The sequence below is a fragment of the Pyrgilauda ruficollis genome, unplaced genomic scaffold, assembly GCF_017590135.1.
Source record: "Pyrgilauda ruficollis isolate IOZ18807 unplaced genomic scaffold, ASM1759013v1 scaffold400, whole genome shotgun sequence".
Lineage (NCBI taxonomy): Eukaryota > Metazoa > Chordata > Aves > Passeriformes > Passeridae > Pyrgilauda > Pyrgilauda ruficollis.
In genome coordinates this window covers 26,690-47,156 of record NW_024525491.1, presented here as the reverse complement: position 1 = coordinate 47,156, position 20,467 = coordinate 26,690, and the positions used below count along the sequence as shown (strand labels likewise).

The following is a 20,467-nucleotide window of genomic DNA, read 5'->3' as shown; positions in this document are numbered from 1 at the left end:
TATATATATTATATATAAATATATATTATATATATATGTATATAAAATAGAAATACAAATCTACATATAAAATACATATATAATCACAGTCAAATATATATAATCATAGAATGGCCTGGGTTGAAAGGAACTTAAAGATCATCTAGTTCCAACCCCTCCATGGAGAGGGACACCTTTCATAATGGAACTATTTCATCCTGCCTGTCCTGTTAACATGAGACACAAGCTGGGTCAGGATCTCAGTGACTAAAGTGAGGAAACAGCTTTCATGGCAGTGATAAAAGCGAACAAACAGCTGAGTTATCACGAAATGTGGTGTTTTTTGGGATTGGTATTTGATATTGATTGGGTTTTTGGTATTGATTGTGCTGCAGAAACTCGACGAGACCAGCTCCTCTGAGGGCAGCACCATCGATATAAAGCCTGAGGTGGAGGAGGTGCCCGTGGAGGCACCGGAGGAGTACCTGGACCCCGACGCCTGTTTCACTGAAGGTGAGAAGGCAGCGAAGGAAGAGGCTCTGGGGATGTTCTGGGGGGCAGTCTGGGTGAGCTCAGCTCAGGGGTAGGTCAGCCTGTGTCGTAGTTGAGACAGAGGCAGAACAAAGCAACACACTCCATTTTCAGAAGGCTTCAAACTGTGTTTATCATAGCAGGCATGCTTTTTGCACGTTCTTAAAAAACCCCTGAGTTTACACTTTACTCGTTGGTCATGAGATACAAACAAAGTGCTCATTGGAATAGGCAGCTGCAGATTTATTTCTCTTGTTTATCCTTTTCTTTCTTGGTTTCTACGTCAGTGACCTTGCTGGGAAATTCTTTCAGGGGTAAACGTGGATCCTGTTATCAAACTTCTCTCTGGCTCACAGAAGTCACTGTAAAACCTCTTCCACAAGCCTGGATAAGGGCTGGGCTCAGCTTAGCTCTCAGGGCTGGGCTCAGCTTGGCTCTCAGGGCTGGGCTCAGCTTAGCTCGAGGCCCTTCTTGGATGCTGGTGCACTGATTCAGAGGAATTTGCAAAGTGAAGCTCTCAGAGATGCAGCTGCCACTGCTAGGATGTAGATCATAGAATCACTCAATAGTTTATGTAGGAAGGGACCTTAAACTTCTCCAAATTTACTCCCTGCTATGGCAGGGACATTTCCCACCATCCCAGCTTACCCCAAGTCCCATCCAACCTGGCCTTGGGCACTTCCAGGGATCCAGGGGCAGCCCCAGCTTCTCTGGGCACCCTGTGCCAGAGCCTGCCCACCCTCAGAGGGGGAATTTCTAAAGAATCAGAGATGACCTGTAGTAGAACAACATGATTTTTGTGCAGCTGATGCCTTAAGTACTCAGAAGCAGAGTACTTTTCCTTTCCTGTGGCTGGCCTCAATGTCTTCCGAGAGCCGATCCGTTACAGGAATTCCCAAGGCAAAGATGCTTTAAATGGTTCAAGGTTATTTTATCATCAAGTTTTCCACTTGTCTCCTCAAGAGCATGGACCTCACCAAATAGAACGAGCTGATCTGTTCCCAAATTGATGTCAGTTCTGGTGCCCAGGCACAGAAGTGGCAAAAAAACCCTAAAATCCTCAAGAGCACAAAAATTTTAACTCGCGTTAAAACTCACCCAAGCCTGGTTCATATTGGTGACGCCCAAACTGCTTCTAGACAGTGAGAATTGAATGTTTTTACCTTAAATCCTTAAATTTCCTGAGTGAAAGTGTGTGCTGTCCCTGTTCCAGGCTGTATGCAGCGCTGCAAGTGTTGTCAGGTCAATATTGAGGAGGGGCTGGGAAAGTCGTGGTGGACCTTGAGGAAAACTTGTTTCCTAATTGTGGAGCACAATTGGTTTGAGACTTTCATCATCTTTATGATCCTCCTGAGCAGTGGGGCTCTGGTGAGTAAAATTAAAAAGAAAAAAAAGAAAGTAAAACCCCAAAGTTCAGAGGTTTTGGGCTTGGGGACATCTGATTGTATACAGGAAGTTTTGGGGAAAAGCAAACTGTGGGAATTCCTCCCTGGAAAACAGCACAAGCTCTTATTAGTGTTTTTTGTTTAGTTTAAATTAAGAGCAAAGCCTTCAAATCTGGGTTCTGATCCTAGATTGACTAGAAATGTGAGGATCTGGGAAAAAGTCTGTATCTATGTGTGATTTCACAGGGTCAGAAAATCCCAGAATCACTGAGGCTGGAAAAGCTCTCCAACACCACAAAGTCCAACCTGTGACTGGAACAAAATTTTCTGTGTTTGATTTATATATATAAATAAAATATGTGTATTTTTATGTATTTATCTATATCTGTCTATCTATGTACTTTATATATATATATTTTTATATATATTTAACTCATCTATAACTGTACATTGAACTCACCTCAGTGTCATATATATATATTTATATGTATATTTATATATATTTAACTCATCTATAACTGTACATTGAACTCACCTCAGTGTCATATATATATATTTATATGTATATTTATATATATTTAACTCATCTATAACTGTACATTGAACTCACCTCAGTGTCATATATATATATTTATATGTATATTTATATATATTTAACTCATCTATAACTGTACATTGAACTCACCTCAGTGTCATATATATATATTTATATGTATATTTATATATATTTAACTCATCTATAACTGTACATTGAACTCACCTCAGTGTCATATATATATATTTATATGTATATTTATATATATTTAACTCATCTATAACTGTACATTGAACTCACCTCAGTGTCATATATATATATTTATATGTATATTTATATATATTTAACTCATCTATAACTGTACATTGAACTCACCTCAGTGTCATATATATATATTTATATGTATATTTATATATATTTAACTCATCTATAACTGTACATTGAACTCACCTCAGTGTCATATATATATATTTATATGTATATTTATATATATTTAACTCATCTATAACTGTACATTGAACTCACCTCAGTGTCATATATATATATTTATATGTATATTTATATATATTTAACTCATCTATAACTGTACATTGAACTCACCTCAGTGTCATATATATATATTTATATGTATATTTATATATATTTAACTCATCTATAACTGTACATTGAACTCACCTCAGTGTCATATATATATATTTATATGTATATTTATATATATTTAACTCACCTATAACTGTCCACTGAACCCACCTCAGTGTCATTTGAAGCTCCTGAGCTGTGCAATAAACCCCATCTCGTGACACGTGCACCTGTGATTTCCCAGGCTTTTGAGGATATTTACATTGAGCAGAGGAAGACCATCAGGACCATCCTGGAGTACGCGGACAAGGTCTTCACCTACATTTTCATCCTGGAGATGCTGCTGAAGTGGTGTGCCTATGGATTTGTCAAGTTCTTCACCAACGCCTGGTGCTGGCTGGATTTCCTCATCGTGGCTGTATGTATCCTCTCCTCCTTCCTTCTGCTTGGGGTGTTTCCTCCTCACTCCTGGGGGTCACAGATTTAACAATCCCAATAGCTGAGAGTTCCCAAGTGAAGGAGAAAACCCTTCAGCCCTCTGTGCAGTTGTGGGATTTCTGCCCTGCAGGGACCAAGGAGGATTTTTCCAGCCCTTGGCTCTTTTTTTTTTCTGTGCTGAAAATGGAATTTTTAGGAGACCTGGCTGTGTTTGGAGGTGTCGCCAGCGGGAAAGCTGTGCAGATGTGGAATTCCTTGGGGATGTTTCTGGGAGTTACATTCTCTGTAATCATTTCCTTGCATTATTCATGGTGAGGGGGTGATGAGGCAGCAGAACCTCCTCGTCCCACCACCCCACTTCTGCACGCTGGATTTGTGAGAATCTCAGCTTTGGAAAGCTCAGTGTGCACGATCAGGTTCAGCATTTTCCATCTTCTGCCCAAAAGAGACAGGAAAGAAAAAGCAGGATCACATCAAGCAAAGAGCTCAGAGCAGTGTAGAGTGAGGGGCAGATCCCCCCTGGAACCCCCTGCAGAACATCTTGGGAGGGAGGATGAATCTGAGAAATGAAGAAATGAATAAATTGTAGGATTAGAAGAAAAACAAAAGACAATAGAGAGAAGTTTTAACAATAAATTTGGCTCTGAAGCACAGCGAGGGAATTTAAAATAAATGAATTTATGCTGTCCAAAGTGGTAGAAAACTGCAATTCAATTGGAAATTTCAGAACCAGGAAATTTAGAATCCCAAGTGCTTGGATCCTTTTAAAGTGTTTCATCACATCCATCTGGGATTCAGTGGCTCTAGTGACTGCCCCAAGAGCAAGTGTGTTAAAAAAGAATTCCCAGTTTTTCCAAGCTTTTCCTTTGGAACACTCTGTGTATGATTCAGTTGCTGTTCAGCACCATTATCACTCTGGAAATATTCCTGAGTAGGTGGAAGGAACTATGCTTGGAATTCAGGGGCAGAAGTGACTCAAACTCTGTTTCCTGTAGGAAAATTGAAATTTTAAATTTCAATTTTTTAAAAAAATCCTCTCCGATCCCCTCAACACCTTTCCTTGGACACAACCTGCACATTTTAGGTTTTATTTCCTGACAGAAAACAAATTTTAAATAAATAAATTTCGATTTTGAAATAAATCAATAAATACATTTATTTTCTGGATCTCTCTCACCGCCTGAAGTCAAAGTACGAGTTTAATTCCAATTTAATTCCAATTTAATTCCAGTTTAATTCCAGTTTAATGGGCAGATGTGGTTCAAGTTTAATTTCCTTCCCATGTATCTGGGAGTGGAGTAAAGATCAGGAGCTTCCCAGGCAGGAAGGGAACAGAGAGGGAACGAGTGCAGAAGGGTTTGGAATTCCCAGGGCTTTAGGAATTTTAAAACTCCCATTTTCCCTTGGTTTCACAGAAGAATTGCACATTTTTCTCTGAGTAAAACACCCGAAATGTGACTTTGAGATGCCAAAACAGCCCTCAGCAATGCTTGGTGTCCTGTATCTGTTGGATCACGTTTTTTTAACCCAAATTTTGCGGCGTGTCGTGGAAGGGGCTGGAGCGAGCCAGGGCGGCAGGGAATGAGCCTTTGCATCCTAACAACACTCTTGGATGTTGTTTTGCAGGTTGCTATAGCATTGTCCAATCCCCCTCATCCCCAAAGCTTCCCGGGTGTGTTTGTGAAGACTTTTACTGGGTAATAATGAAGGATTCTGCTTTTCAGTCAATCTGGGAATTCCCTTTGTCCGACCTCGGTGCCTGCTGTGTCTTCTGTTGGAATGTCCTCAGGGAATAATCCTCAAAGATTATTTATTAAAAGCTCCAAACAGCCTTTTCTGGCGCGGGGGAAAAAGCTCCAAAAATGAGAATTCTTTGTTGGTGGCATCATGGTTTGGGCTGGAAAGGGATCTCAAAGCTCATCCAGTGCCACCCCTGCCACGGCAGGGACACCTTCAACCATCCCAGGTTGTTCCTGTCCAACCTGGCCTGGACTTCCAGGGATCCAGGGGCATTTCCAGGGATGGGACACTTCCAGTGTGACATTTCCAGTGGTATTTAAATAGACCACGTCTCAAAAACCGTCGGGATTTTGTGTTTAATTCTATTTATATTTAGGATTTTAACAGACCGGCGTTGCCCTGGCTGAGCTGGTTTTGCCTCACAAAAGCTTTGTTGGAACCTTTGGGGCAGCCCTGGCGTGGTTCAGAGTAGTGGGATTTTAAAATAGGGTGGAAAAACCACTTATTTTTGGGGAAGATTCCACAGAATCCTGGAATGGTTTGAGTTGGAAGGAACCTTAAAATAATTTCATTCCAAGTGCCCTGCTGTGGACAGGGGATTTTCATATGAAGGTGGAGAAAACACATCAGCCACGTGCCCAAATAAGATAAAATCTCAATTTTCCCACACATTTATGCATTTAAAATCCGGATTTGATATTTCCCAGAAATACATGTGGGATAAAAATCATCCTTCTAATTAATTCTATTAATTCTAATTATTAATCTAATATATTTTCTATTAAAAAATGATACATAGGAAGTGTCCTATCCTGAAAATTCACCTGAAACCCCACCTGTTCCAGGAGGAGCTCCTGTGTTTTTTTTGTTTGTTGCTGTACATGGATGTCTTTATTTTTTTTTTTCCTTAAAAAGGATTCATGTTTCTTTCTTATCTGTCTGAAGTGTGATGGTAGAGAAAAATGGTGGAGAAAAATGGTGGAGAAAAATGGGAAAAATACAGCAAAAAGAGGGAAAATGGTAGCAAAGAAAGGGAAAAAATGGTAGCAAAAATGGGGAAAATGGTAGCAAAAAAAATGGGGGAAATATAGCAAAAAAATGGGGAAATGGTAGCAAAAAATGGGGAAAATGTGGCCAAAAAAAGGGAAAAATTGTAGCAAAAAAGCAAATAGTGGCAGCTGCTGTAAGTGTTTACACATGGCCAAGTTGTGTCTGGACTTGGTGGGTTTAAGGATCTCTGAAAATTCGGATTTAGAGCTTGGATCTGAGTCCAGGCTGCTCAGCAGCTTGCCCAGTATAACCCAGCACAGCCCAGTCCTTCCCTGTGGCTGCTGAGGTTGGGATTGGGGGAAAAATGTTGGAAATGGGATGGGGGGAATGGGATAGAACAGGATTGGGATGAGGGAAAACGGGGAGAAATGGGATAAAACAGGATTGGGATGAGGGAAAACAGGGAAATGGGATAGAACAGGATTGGGATGAGGGAAAACAGGGAATGGGATAAAACAGGATTGGGATGAGGGAAAACAGGGAGAAATAGAGCTGGGATTGGGAAAAATGGGAGGAAAACAGGATTGAGGTGGGGAAAAAGGGAGAAAACACCTGGAATGGAGGAAAATGGAGGATTCTGGAGCTGGGGTTGGGAGAAAAATTGGGAAAACTGGAAATTCTGGTTTTGGGATGTGGAAAAAACCTTGGGAAAAGCAATTCCTGGGAACCCCCAGGCGTGGGGGACCATTTTCCCTCATCCCAATCCTGTTTTATCCCATTTCCCCCCATCCCACCCCCGTTTTTGCTGATTTTTCCTGGTTTTTCCCCCAGTCTCAACCTCAGCAGCCACAAGAGCGTGTGGTGAAACCCTGGGATGTACTGGGCTGGTTGGAAAAACCTTGGAAAAGGGGTCAGAAATGCTGTAGCTCAGCACAGGAATTTGAGCAGCTCTAAAACAGGATCACTGTCAGAGCAGGCAGAAAAAAGAGCTGGTTTGTGTGCCAGCGTCCTGGTTCTGCATGGGAGGCATTTAAGGAAGTTTCTCTAGCCTGGTAGTGATATCCTGCCACTCCTCAGCAGCCCAAAATTGGTTTAAAACCAAATTTCCTGGAAATTCGGTTTAAAAAGCACAAGCAAAGCGTCGAACTTGACAAGTTTGGATTGGTACTGGCACCACTGCCTTGGGTGTTTTAATTATTGCAGTGTCTGGCTGCTTTGCCACTAATATTCTGGCATTTTGGTGCCTTTTTTTTTTTCCCCATTCGGGATTGAAAGAGTCTCCTAAGAACATGCAAAAAAAAAAATTGTGCAGTAAAAAAACGAAATAAAGGATATTTTGTATCTATGGATTTCCCTGGTGCTCCTAGAACAAGAATGTGGGGTTTTGTGCTAAATCCCATTTAGCTCATAACCAGAGAGAAAACCATCTCATAACCAGAGAGAAAAATCCTGCATTTTAAACCAATTTGGTTGAAAACTATCACATTTTAAAAATTTCAACCATTCAAAAAAAAAAAAAGTTGAAATTATTCATTTCATCTTTTCCGAACGCCTTCAACCAATTTGGTTGAAAATCTCCTCCACGCTGTGGCGATGAGGCAGGAGGAGCTGGGGTGAAGCTCAGCAACCCCCAGAGTGCTGGAGAGCTCGGCCCAGGTGTGCAGTGTGTGTATTTATCTGTATTCTTTCTCATAGGTACCTTTAACATTTGTCTGGCTTAAATTTCATGGGCGCCGCCGGGATCCCTGCAGCCGGTAAAGGGCGAGGGTAAGGTTTTTGTCATCGTTTGGGCTCTTCCTTCCAACAGCCCCTCTCCGTGTGTGTCTCTGCCTTTCTCTCTCTCTCTCACTGATCTCTCTCCCCTCCTGGTCTTTTCTCAACTGCATTATTTCCTTCCAGGTCGGTTCAGTCAAGTGAAGTAGGCAGCTGGTGTCATGGCTTCGGTATTTGGGGCGGCCCAGGTGGCTCCTGGGCTGGGCAATCAGGGCTAGGGGATCCAATCTAACAGTCTGGAACCTTTTTTTTTTTTTTTTGGGTTTTTTTTTTTTTTTCTTGTTTCTTTTTTTTTTTTTTCATTTCCTTTTTTTTTTTTTTTTGGGTTTTTTTTTTTTTTTCTTGTTTCTTTTTTTTTTTTTTCATTTCCTTTTTTTTTTTTTTTTGGGTTTTTTTTTTTTTTTCTTGTTTCTTTTTTTTTTTTTTCATTTCCTTTTTTTTTTTTTTTTGGGTTTTTTTTTTTTTTTCTTGTTTCTTTTTTTTTTTTTTCATTTCCTTTTTTTTTTTTTTTTGGGTTTTTTTTTTTTTTTCTTGTTTCTTTTTTTTTTTTTTCATTTCCTTTTTTTTTTTTTTTTGGGTTTTTTTTTTTTTTTCTTGTTTCTTTTTTTTTTTTTTCATTTCCTTTTTTTTTTTTTTTTGGGTTTTTTTTTTTTTTTCTTGTTTCTTTTTTTTTTTTTTCATTTCCTTTTTTTTTTTTTTTTGGGTTTTTTTTTTTTTTTCTTGTTTCTTTTTTTTTTTTTTCATTTCCTTTTTTTTTTTTTTTTGGGTTTTTTTTTTTTTTTCTTGTTTCTTTTTTTTTTTTTTCATTTCCTTTTTTTTTTTTTTTTGGGTTTTTTTTTTTTTTTCTTGTTTCTTTTTTTTTTTTTTCATTTCCTTTTTTTTTTTTTTTTGGGTTTTTTTTTTTTTTTCTTGTTTCTTTTTTTTTTTTTTCATTTCCTTTTTTTTTTTTTTTTGGGTTTTTTTTTTTTTTTCCGTTTTTTTTTTTTTTTTCTGGTTTCTTTTTCTATTTTTTTTCTATTTTCTGTGTAGGTCTCTTTAGTCAGCCTTATAGCTAATGCCCTGGGCTACTCGGAACTAGGTGCCATAAAATCCCTTAGGACACTAAGAGCCTTGAGGCCTTTAAGAGCGTTGTCCCGATTTGAGGGGATGAGGGTAAGATGCCATTAGCAGCTGATCCTTCTGCATGCCCGTGGAGCATTTTATTTTAAAAGCATGCTAGAACTGATCAAAACCGGTGGAAAGAAAATTCCAAACAGAATCATGATGCAGCTGCTGACTTGATCACCTCTACGTGGATGTACCCTCACCCTGCCCACCGCTGCACCCTCCCCTCTAACGAAGGGAGATGCATCAGCTGCCTCATTACATTAATTACTGGCCCAAACCACCCATTTGTAGCCGATGTTGACACTTGGCTGTTCTCATTTGGCCTGGCTTTGACCTCGAGCATCCGAGGGGCTTCTCAGCTGTAACTTTTTTTTTTACCTAGGGAGAATCACCAGGTGCAAAGAAGCAGAATTGGAACCACCCTCAGGGTCTGCAGGTGTTGGCTCTTGGTGGAATTGGATTGAAAGATTCTGTCTGAGAGGGGGTTTTTAAAAAAAAAAAAGGGGGGGAAAGGCTGCTGCCTCTCGTGGGTCACTGCAGGAAGGGACTGGGGGGAGCTCAGCTCTTTGAAAACTTTGGTTTCATTCCTCTTGTTGCACCTTGTTGTTCTCAGTCCAGTCTGGTGGTGACTGGCAGCCTTGTCTGGTAGTGAAGCTTTTCCTTTCTGTCCCCTTTCCTTTTTTTTCCATGCTTTTTTGGTCCCTGTCCTGTCACTGTGGAACCAGAACAAAGCACAAGCAAAGCATTGAACTTAAGAAGCTTGAATTGGCACCACTCCCTTGGGTGTTTCAATTATTGCAGTGTCTGGCTGCTTTGCCAGTAGTATTCTGGCATTTTGGTGCTTTCTTTTTTTTTTCCCCATTTGGGATTGAAAGAGTCTCCTAAGAACATGCAAAAAAAAAAAAAAGTGTAGTAAAAAAACGAAATAAAGGGTTTTTTATATCAATGGATTTCCCTGGTGCTCTTAGAACAAGAATGTGGGGTTTTGTGCTAAATCCCATTTAGCTCATAACCAGAGAGAAAATAATGTATTTTAAATAATAAGGGAAGGGAATAGCAGTCACAGTTTTACTTCAGGGTCTGAGTGGAGCAATTCCACCTGCATCTTTCTGGAGCAATTGCACCTGGATCATCCTGATCTTTGCAGATTAACTGATCCCAAAATCCAGCCCAAGAGGAGCAGAGAGCTAAGGAGGGCTCCTCAGACTCCCTGGGAAGTAACAGAAATACCTGAGCTCCAAATCCAAAGAAGGTGTTTCCTCTCTAAGACCTTCTCCTGCTGTTATTTCTTTGTGTCATGAATTTAATTGTAGATTTGAATCCACAGCAGAGGCACAAAGGAAGAAAAATTTCCATTCACGCAAAGGTGGAGCTTTTGCTGGGCTGGGTTTGGGTCCCACCCAGAAGTTTGATCACAAAGAACAGGCCTAGCTCTAAACCTGGAGAAACTAAAAGCTGGTTTTAAACCATGCCAGGGAGAAGATTTCTGATGTACAATCAGGAAATTCTCATGCTTCGAGTGGGGGATTTTCACCACGGGGAAATTGATAGTTACGACTGCAGCCCCGTCAGCTCCCTAGACCCAATTATCTTTGTTTTGGAGACAAGTGTCACTGCCCCATGCCACCAGACCAATTTCAGAGATCTGACATGCCTTTGCAAAGGAGACTGGAACTGTAGTTCTTTGCTTTTCTCTCCTCCATAGCAATCTGCATTTCCAGGAGCTTGCTCTGCTCTGAGCTCGGTCAGGGAGTTTGGTAGTGATGCTGTGGGACGTGCATGTGTTCTTGTCAGTCTGCACACAAAAGCCATGTTCCTCCTTTCCCTCCTTTTGGAAAGCTCCAATTATGGATTTAATGAGCCATAAATGACCATCTTTCAGGAGGACAGTACCCTTTTTTTGCTTCACGTGGTAGCTGGGATAAATCAATGTATTCGTAGGAGGTTGTGATCCAAAAAGTGCTGCTGGTCCAGCAGCTGAGCATCCTGTTGGGATGAAGAGAGAGTGAGAGCAAAGGCATCCACCTGCAGCCTTTTGGGGCTCTCACCTGTGCCTTCCCGGGTGCAGGGATGAATTCCTGACATCATTTACCACCTGGAACAGAAGGTTCACCATCTGTCCTACTGTGGCCTTCGATTTTCCTTCACTCCTCTATCTCAGACTGGTTTGGGTTGGGAAGGCCCTTAAAACCCAGCCAGTCCCACCCCTGGGACACCTCCCAGCAGCCCAGACCTCCAGGCTCAGTCCCTGCTGGCCACGAGGTGCTGTGGTGGCCGTGGCTGGTGGTGGTGGCTTCCAGCCAGGGGAGGAGAAGGACCAGGACAAGCTGTGGCCAGTGTTCCACCCCTGGGGCCTCCCAACTCCCCGTGTGTGGTTTGAGTTACAAACCAAGGCAGATAGTTCAGATGATGTTCATCTATTAAAGGAATCTAAATTAGGAGATCATAATAAAAGATTTAATATCCTGCTGACCTGCCTCTATTAAAAGCTTACATTGGCCGTGTGTTGGCCGGGGATGCTCAGGGACACGGTGCTCCCAAAAACCGCCAAGGGCTAAAATTAGGAAGAGATGAGCTGTGACAAAACCCATCCTGGTTCCTGAGCTTTTGCTGCCCTTTGGAGGAGGGAACGTGGCTTTTGTGTGCCGGTGAGCCTGCCAGGCTGCATGCTCAGCTCTCTGCCTGGGACTACACGACTGGCCTTGCTTAGTGCACAGTATGATCCGGGTGTTAGTCCGTGCTTTAGTGTGACCACAGTGATGCTGGGCTTGGTCCTGAGCCCACCGCAGGGAGCAGGACCAGGCCCTGAGAGAAAACAGCCTTGTTTGGACGTGGGGAATGGCTGGAGGGGCCACTGGCTGAGAAAACCCCTGGGATCCACGAGCTGAAGTGTCCTCGCACTTGGCTCTCGGAAAATTCCATCAGGAGCCTTTGTCACAACGGTCTGAGCCTCCCTCTGCCTTTGGGCAATTAAAATCGCAGAAAATAATTGTTTTGTTGAAGAACAGAGGGTCCAGACTCCATAAATCCAACAACGGGGCTTGAGAAGAGAAATGATTTTGAAATATATAGATATTAAATAATAGGTATATATTATATAATATATACAATATACAATATAGTATAATTTATAATTTATAATATATAATATATACAATCTACTGTACTATACTATACCATAATATCATATAATTACATTATAATACACATTATAATAACCATACTACAAACCCATATTTTGAAAACACAGCTTCCCCAGCTGCCTTTGACACAGAATTTGAAGCTTGCAACAAATTCACTGCCAGCTTCTGCATGGACATGCCAGTGGCCTCCCCCATTCCCCCCCAAAAACAGCTGTACTTTTGCTTGCTGTCTCCTGCCTCGTGTTTTATACTGAAACTTTTTCCCACCCCTTCCAACACAGGTGGTTGTCAATGCCTTGGTTGGCGCTATCCCTTCCATTATGAATGTCTTGTTGGTCTGCCTTATCTTCTGGCTGATTTTCAGCATTATGGGGGTTAACCTGTTTGCCGGGAAATATCATTACTGCTTTAATGAAACAGCTGAGCATCGCTTTGAGATAGATGTTGTTAACAACAAGACGGACTGCGAGGCTCTGATGCCACCCAACTCCACGGAGATCCGGTGGAAGAATGTGAAAATTAACTTTGACAACGTTGGGGCAGGATATCTGGCTCTGCTGCAAGTTGTGAGTTTGGGTTTCTACCATTGTCCCTTTAAAATAGCCCAAAGTGAGGGGATGGAGCTCTAAAATACCCCAAAGTGATGGGATGGAACTCTAAAATAGCCCAAAGTGATGGGATGGAGCTCTAAAATACCCCAAAGTGATGGGATGGAGCTCTAAAATAGCCCAAAGTGATGGGATGGAGCTCTAAAATACCCCAAAGTGAGGGGATGGAGCTCTAAAATAGCCCAAAGTGAGGGGATGGAGCTCTAAAATACCCCAGAGTGATGGGATGGAGCTCTAAAATAGCCCAAAGTGATGGGATGGAGCTCTGAAATACCCCAAACTGAGGCCTGGAGCTGTGTCCCCCCCTGAACCACCCCAACCTGAGGGGCTGGAAATGCAAAATGCTCCTGGTGCATTTCATGTGCTTCCCTCTCTCTGAAATCCAGCATTCACTGGGGTTGGGGCTGGGATGAATTTGCCATTTTATATTTCTTCTCTTTCCTCATTTACGGGTCTCAAGGGGCCCCAAGTCCCCCAGTCACCCTCAGCCTGGTTGAACCTCCTGAGGTTCAACTCCTTGAGCTTGATTTCTGTAATTTAGATGAAATGAAAAGAGACACATTGAAATAATATTAAAGTTCATTATCCAGGGCCATCAAGAGTGCCAGGGAGTCCCTGGCAGAGCTGGTGTAATTCTTGTTTTTTGGGTGAATTCTGTCTCTGTGTTTTCTCTGCCAGGCTACATTCAAGGGCTGGATGGACATCATGTATGCAGCTGTAGATTCCAGAAAGGTAACCTGCAAAACCCCCCTCCCCTTATTTCTGTCTGCTCTTTTGCTTTGCTAAAATCAAGAGTAAAAGTTGCAGAATTGTGTTTGTAGCAAGTATTTCACACTGGGATTGTTTCCTTTGCTCTGGGGTCTGGTGAGTTAAAAGATGCTGAAGAAAATCCCAAAAAGGGCAGGTTCTTCTGGTTGTTTTTATTTTGGGTTTTTTTTTTTTGTTCTACTCCAACTGATTTTTGATCTTTGATGGTTTGGAAACACAACCAATCTCATTTTGCCTGTGTCTGTATGATGTCTTTGAAATGTTCTTTGTTGTTTTTCTTATCTCCCCTTCAGCAAGAAGAGCAGCCCAAGTACGAGGACAACATCTACATGTACATTTATTTTGTTATCTTCATCATCTTTGGCTCCTTTTTCACCCTGAACTTGTTCATTGGTGTCATCATCGACAACTTCAATCAGCAAAAGAAAAAGATAAGTGATCTGTGTTTGCTGATTCCAGCTCAGACCTGTTCCAGGACTGTTGGCTCTTCAGGCTGGTGGCTTTCTCTGCAAAATAAAGTCATTTTGGGGCACAAAGCTCCTTTTTTAGAGCTGTGGGCCTCTTGGTGCCTCACAGGAGTGGCTGAGCACAAGGTGCAGCCCAAGGCTTGATTTAAACTACAGCCAGATTAAACGTTTTCTCTAGATTTTCATGCATTTTGGGGTTTTTTTATGCCTTGACTAAAATACAAACTGGAAGCAAGATGTCTTCCTTGCCTCTCCTTCTGTCTCTGTCTCATATCCTGCTTCTCCTCAAAAAAAAAAGTTGTGAGTTTGGGTTTCTACCATGAATACCCCAAACTGAGGGGCTGGAGCTCTAATTTGGGATGGATTTGCATGGTGCAGCTCCTGGAGATGCCCTCACAGCTGCTCACCACAGAGGGGAGAGAGGGCTGGGGAAGGAGGCAGTGCAATGAAACCGATACATTTCAATTTACAGGTAATTTTCATTTCCTAGAAATCTCATTTATAGGAAAAACAAATAATTTTTCATTAAGATCAGTGCACCCTGGGTGTTAGTGTGACTTATTTCTGGCTGAAGTAGCTGCCACCAGCCTCTCACCTGACAGGTCTCACCTGAGCTGGGGTTTACTCCTTTCCCTTCTGCTTCTGATTGTAACCAGTTTTCCTTTTGCCTCTTTACTTTGGAGGTCAAGATATTTTCATGACAGAAGAACAAAAGAAGTACTACAACGCCATGAAAAAACTGGGCTCAAAGAAGCCTCAAAAACCCATTCCCCGACCTCTGGTGAGTACATTGGAGGGAGCTCAGGGTAAACCTGTGGAGTGGATTGCAAAGGAGCTTTTTCTCCAAAAGCATCCCTTGTTCTCACTCATGTTGGACCCTCATCACCCTGGTCTTGTCACTGTAGCTCAGGTGTCACCTGCAAAGGTTAAAACACTTGTGCTGGGCTTGGTGTTAATCAGTTCATCACCTGAATCAGGAAAATAATCCCAAAACTTCACCTGGGTGAGAGGCCTTAGATGTGGAGCAGGAGCCTCGTGGCACTCCCAGGAGAAGCTTTGGCAATCACCCGGCCTTGGGGGCTTTGCTGATGGAGAGCTGAGCTCATTCCCCCGGTTCCTGAAAGGCTTTGGATCCCTCAGAAAGCCAAAAAGGGGGCTGGGTTGAGTCCCTTAGGGGCTGTGTGGATAAAGCATCCTGCTCCTGGGGCTGTGGTGGTGCCAGGACACCGGAGGTGTTGGGTTCTCCTGCAGGTGCCAGGATCTGGCTGCTTTCCCCAGCTGTGGCTGCAGAGGCTCAGCAGAGAGCAAGATGTGCTGCTAGGAGGGGTGGAGTGGCACGTTGGGGTATAAATCATGGCATTTTCCTGCTTTTGTCCTCAGCAGACTGCCTCGTGGACGGGGTCTGCCTTGAAAGCTTTGCTCAGAACTGACAAAACCAGGTCCTTGTCCCTCTTTCCACCAGTGGTGAAATGATTTGTTGACTGGTGGTAAATCAGGAGGAAATTCCTCCCTGTGAGGGTGGTGAAGCTTGGCATGGGTTGTCCAGAGAAGCTGTGGGTGCCCCTGGGAGCATCCTGGGACAGGGCAGGGGGTGGGATGGGGTCGTCTGAAGGACATTTCCAACCCAAACCGTTGCTCACGCCGGGTTCCCTGCCCCTCCTGCTGCACAGAACCGCATCCAAGGAGCCGTCTTCGACTTCGTCACGCAGCAAGCCTTCGACATCGTCATCATGATGCTCATCTGCCTCAACATGGTGACCATGATGGTGGAGACAGACACTCAGAGCAAGCAGATGGAGGACATCCTCTACTGGATCAACTTTGTGTTTGTCATCTTTTTCACCTGTGAGTGCGTGCTGAAGATGTTTGCCTTGAGGCACTACTATTTCACCATCGGGTGGAACATCTTTGACTTCGTGGTTGTGATTCTGTCCATCGTGGGTAAGTGGGACACCGCTCAGAGCTCGTGCTTGACGCAGGGGCGATACAAAGCAGCACAGTGCATTTTCAGAAGGCTTCAAACCCGTTTTTGTTTTAGCATGCGTGCTTTTTATGCGCTCTTACAACACTCTTAGTGTACACTTTACTCATTGGTCATGAGAGACAAACAAAGTGCTCATTGGAATTTCTCTTATTTATCCTTTTCTTGGTTTCTATGCCAACGACCTTGGTAGGAAATTCTTTTGGGGTAAACTCTTATCAAACTTCTCTCTGGCTCACAGGAGTCTCTGTAAAACCTCTTTCACACCTAGAGGTGTTTGAGTGCCAGGCTGTTTTGGCATTTTTAGGGTAGAACATGTCTCTGAAAGGGATGTGTAGGTAGCAGGACTTCAGGGTTCTCTTTGAGCCTTGGGGAGACACCGTGGCAGAATTTATCTGAATTTATTTATGAAGTCCTGACTGATGCCCCTTCCCTCTGTTCTGACATTCCAGTTGTGTGGGGTAAACCACTTGACAATTGCTCTGTCTGTAAAAACTGAAGTTTCAGAATATTTTAATCATCAGAATATTTTAATGCTCTGTAACCCCTGAAAATTGCCTTGCAGGGCTTCTTGCCACAGCACAGGACTTGCCATCTTGTTTGCAGTTTGTTTGAATGTTAAATCCGTGTTTCCTCCAGCAGGTTTTGAGGTTTTTAGCATCTAATCTGCAAAATATGCACAACCTCACAAGTGAATGGGAGTAAAGCTTGGCAGGGCACAAGGCACGCTGAGAAACCACCAGAGCATCCTGCAGCCTAAAATTCAACCCCAGTTTTTTCTGCTGCTTGAAATCAGGTTGATCTCACCCACTTTTAGCACCCTCAGAGCAGAGTCCCATGGCTCCCAGGGCAGGGTGAGGCACTGGGAGCAGACACCTCCAAAAAACAACTTGGAGCAGGAGGGATGAGTCCTTCTGTAGCTGAACCTCTTCCCTATCCACGTCGGGGGGTCTGTGGCTTCCAGCCTCTTCCCCTCTCCATTTTGGGAGCCAGAGCATTGAGTTAAGACCTAGAACCACAGAATTATGGAATGCCCTGAGTTGGAAGGGACCTACAGAGATCACCCAGTCCAGCCCCTGGCCCTGCACAGACACCATCAGCCCCACCCTGGGCATCCCTGGGAGCGGCGCCTGCTCCGGCAGCCTCGGGGCCGTGCCCATTCCCTGGGGAGCATTTTCAGTGCCCAAAAACCCTCTGGGAGAAGAATCTTTTCCTGATTATCCCTCCCTTGACCCAGCTCCAGCTGTCCCCTCACTGCTCCCAGGGAGCAGAGATCAGAGCTGCCCCTCAGGAGGATTTACCTGCCTGAAGGTGAGACCCTTCATGGCAGACACCCTCTGCAAATCCACTCGCGGCATTCCGTGTGCCCCATCCATCAGAGGAAGCAGCAGCCTGTGCATCTGCGCTGTCACAGCCGTTGCCTCTCTCCTTTAGGGATGTTCCTGGCTGAAATCATCGAGAAGTACTTCGTGTCGCCCACCCTGTTCCGAGTCATCCGCCTGGCTCGCATCGGCCGCATCCTGCGCTTGATCAAGGGAGCCAAGGGGATCCGCACGCTGCTCTTTGCCTTAATGATGTCCCTGCCTGCCTTGTTCAACATCGGCCTCCTGCTCTTCCTCGTCATGTTCATCTACTCCATCTTCGGCATGTCCAACTTCGCCTACGTCAAGCACGAGGCCGGCATAGACGACATGTTCAACTTCGAGACCTTTGGCAACAGCATGATCTGCTTGTTCCAGATCACCACGTCGGCCGGCTGGGACGGGCTCCTGCTGCCCATCCTGAACCGGCCCCCAGACTGCGACCTGGACAAGGAGCACCCGGGCAGCGGCTTCAAGGGGGATTGCGGCAACCCCTCGGTGGGGATATTTTTCTTCGTCAGCTACATCATCATCTCCTTCCTGATCGTGGTCAACATGTACATCGCCATCATCCTGGAGAACTTCAGCGTGGCGACGGAGGAGAGCGCGGACCCGCTCAGCGAGGACGACTTCGAGACCTTCTACGAGATCTGGGAGAAGTTCGACCCCGACGCCACGCAGTTCATCGAGTACAGCAAGCTGGCGGACTTCGCCGACGCCCTGGAGCATCCCCTGCGCGTGCCGAAGCCCAACACCATCGAACTCATCGCCATGGACCTGCCTATGGTAAGTGGGGACAGGATCCACTGTTTGGACATCCTGTTTGCCTTCACCAAACGCGTCCTGGGGGACAGCGGGGAGCTGGATATCCTGAGACAGCAGATGGAGGAGAGGTTTGTGGCTTCCAACCCTTCCAAAGTGTCTTACGAGCCCATCACCACCACGCTGCGGCGCAAGCAGGAGGAGGTGTCGGCGGTGGTGATCCAGAGGGCGTACAGGGCTCGTTTGGCACGACGGGGCTTCACCAGCCGAAGGCCTGCCGCCACCAAACTGGAAAACGGGGGAGCCAACAGGGAGAAAAAGGAGGGCACCCCCTCCACGGCGTCCCTGCCCTCCTACGACAGCGTCACCAAACCCGAGAAGGAGAAACAGCAGCGGGCGGAGGAGGGCAGGAGGGAAAAGGCAAAGAGACAAAAAGACGCCAGGGTGGCCAAGTGTTGAGACACACACACACGTGCAGAGAGAAAGGGAAAAAAGTTAACAAAAACAAAAAAAAAAAAATTAGTAGAATTGTACGAATTGCAAATATTTGCAAGTGAAAAACAAAACAAAAAAAAAACACAAAAAAAAAAAAAAAAGATTGTTTACAAACTTCCTGAAATATATCAATACAGAAGAGCTGTGGAGACACTTACCTGAAGATCTTATACCAAACATAGTCTGCTTACTGTGTGACAGCGTTGCATCTAAAGCAGTGACCTACCACCTGTTTAAAGGACCCTGTAAACAAACATTTAAACACAAAAAAAAAAAAAAGGAAAAAAAAAAAAAAAGGATTTTCTATTGTTTGGGCAGGTGGATACTGCATGTTCCACATCAGTCAATGCAACTTAGGACAAACAAGCAAAATAAACCACACACACACACACAGAAACACACACAGAGACAAAACCCGCTGCTGGGATTCATGTGTTTTCCAAAGCAGCCCCAAATGGATTTTATTTTCCCATTTTGTTGATTATTCTCAGAAGAAAACCCAGAAGTCACAATGTCAGTGGGTTTGCTCATGCAAAACTAGATTTGCGTTTAGTTAAGCGGCAAAATAAATTAAAAAAAAGAGGAAAAAAAATGGAAAAAAGAGTTAAAACAAGTAGAAAAAAAAAAAAAGGAAAAAAACAAAACAAAGCACCCATTAAGCCCACTGAGTCACCATAGTTTATTTGAGATTTATTATTTGCATTCTACTTTCTACATGGGCTTTACTTGGTTTGGGAGATGGGGTGGTCGGGTACCTTCAGCCTGGAGCCAGCTCGGGCTGATCCCCCCCCAAAAAAAAAAACAAAACAAAAAGTGCTCGTTAACGCCTAGAAACGATTTTTGCAGATTTTTGCAGATTTTTTGCATGATGGCATGACCAGGGACCATGCATGAGGAACCACAAGCAGGGGACACGCGCTCACCTGGCCACAGAGGTGTGTTAAGCCATAAATTTGAGGCACTCCACTGAGTATCTACTGTATTTTGGAGAGAAACCTTAGTGATGCTCCTGCCCGGCACCAGTACTCCCAGTTCACAGAGAATCTTCCATAAACCTGCCAGTAGAATTAAAAAAAAAAAAACAAAAAAACCCCAGCAAAACCTCAGTGTAACTCTAAAAACCACCAAAAAAAACCCCAAGAGAACAAGCAGGTGAATGAGTTGTGTGTGTCTGTTGAACAACTTTCTTTTCCATACAGCCATGGGTTTTTTTTTTTTTTTTTGCACACTGAAACAGAACAAAATTCCAAAATGCTGCTCTGGACCTCACCAAAAGGGAGAGGATAAATCTGGGAATGGCTTGTTATCCATGTCACTGTAAATCCAAAAGCTAGGGCTTCAACCAGCCAGCAAGGTCAGTTGTATCCTGCAATATTTAGCATTAATATTAATTGTCCTTCAGCCTCCGTCCTGCGGCGCAGACACTTCTTTTGGTAGAGATAAAAAATGATAGAAAAAGGAAAAGCAGCACGTCACCTCTGCTGGTGGGAATTTGGGGAGCTCGCCCACAGCAGTCCTGGGGTGGAGGGTGGGGTTGGGAGTCCAGGACTCACCTGTGGGGTCAGGACCCACCCTGGGCCGTGCCGTGGCCCTCGTGGCTCCTGCTCTGGGGGGTGCAGAGCTGCCCCCCGGGGTGCTGGGCAGTGGCCAGGGGGGTTTTTGGGGGCTCAGCCCATTCCCCCCCAGCCCGGGGCTGCTCTCACTGCAGCAGGAGGAGCTCCAGGAGCCGCTGCTCTCCTCTCCCCACCCTTCGGGGTGTCCCCGCTCAGCTTGGGGGGTCCCTTCAGGGTGGGAAGCCAAGGGTCACTACAGGGGTGACCCAAAC

The 20,467-nt window shown here is 44.2% G+C and overlaps 1 protein-coding gene across 1 annotated transcript in view; it reads left to right on the top strand.

Annotated features, from left to right (window-relative positions):
• Positions 1–20,174, top strand: part of SCN8A (sodium voltage-gated channel alpha subunit 8) — a 40,411-nt gene extending 20,237 nt beyond the window's left edge. Inside the window, exons 15-24 of the mRNA XM_041477524.1 lie at positions 375–492; positions 1,724–1,878; positions 3,254–3,427; positions 8,980–9,102; positions 12,482–12,766; positions 13,487–13,540; positions 13,870–14,007; positions 14,720–14,824; positions 15,714–15,984; positions 17,459–20,174. Of these exons, the coding sequence (XP_041333458.1) occupies positions 375–492; positions 1,724–1,878; positions 3,254–3,427; positions 8,980–9,102; positions 12,482–12,766; positions 13,487–13,540; positions 13,870–14,007; positions 14,720–14,824; positions 15,714–15,984; positions 17,459–18,606 (2,571 nt within the window). The 3' untranslated portion in view covers positions 18,607–20,174. The remainder of the gene's footprint in view (positions 1–374; positions 493–1,723; positions 1,879–3,253; positions 3,428–8,979; positions 9,103–12,481; positions 12,767–13,486; positions 13,541–13,869; positions 14,008–14,719; positions 14,825–15,713; positions 15,985–17,458) is intronic.
• Positions 20,175–20,467: the final 293 nt, after the last annotated feature.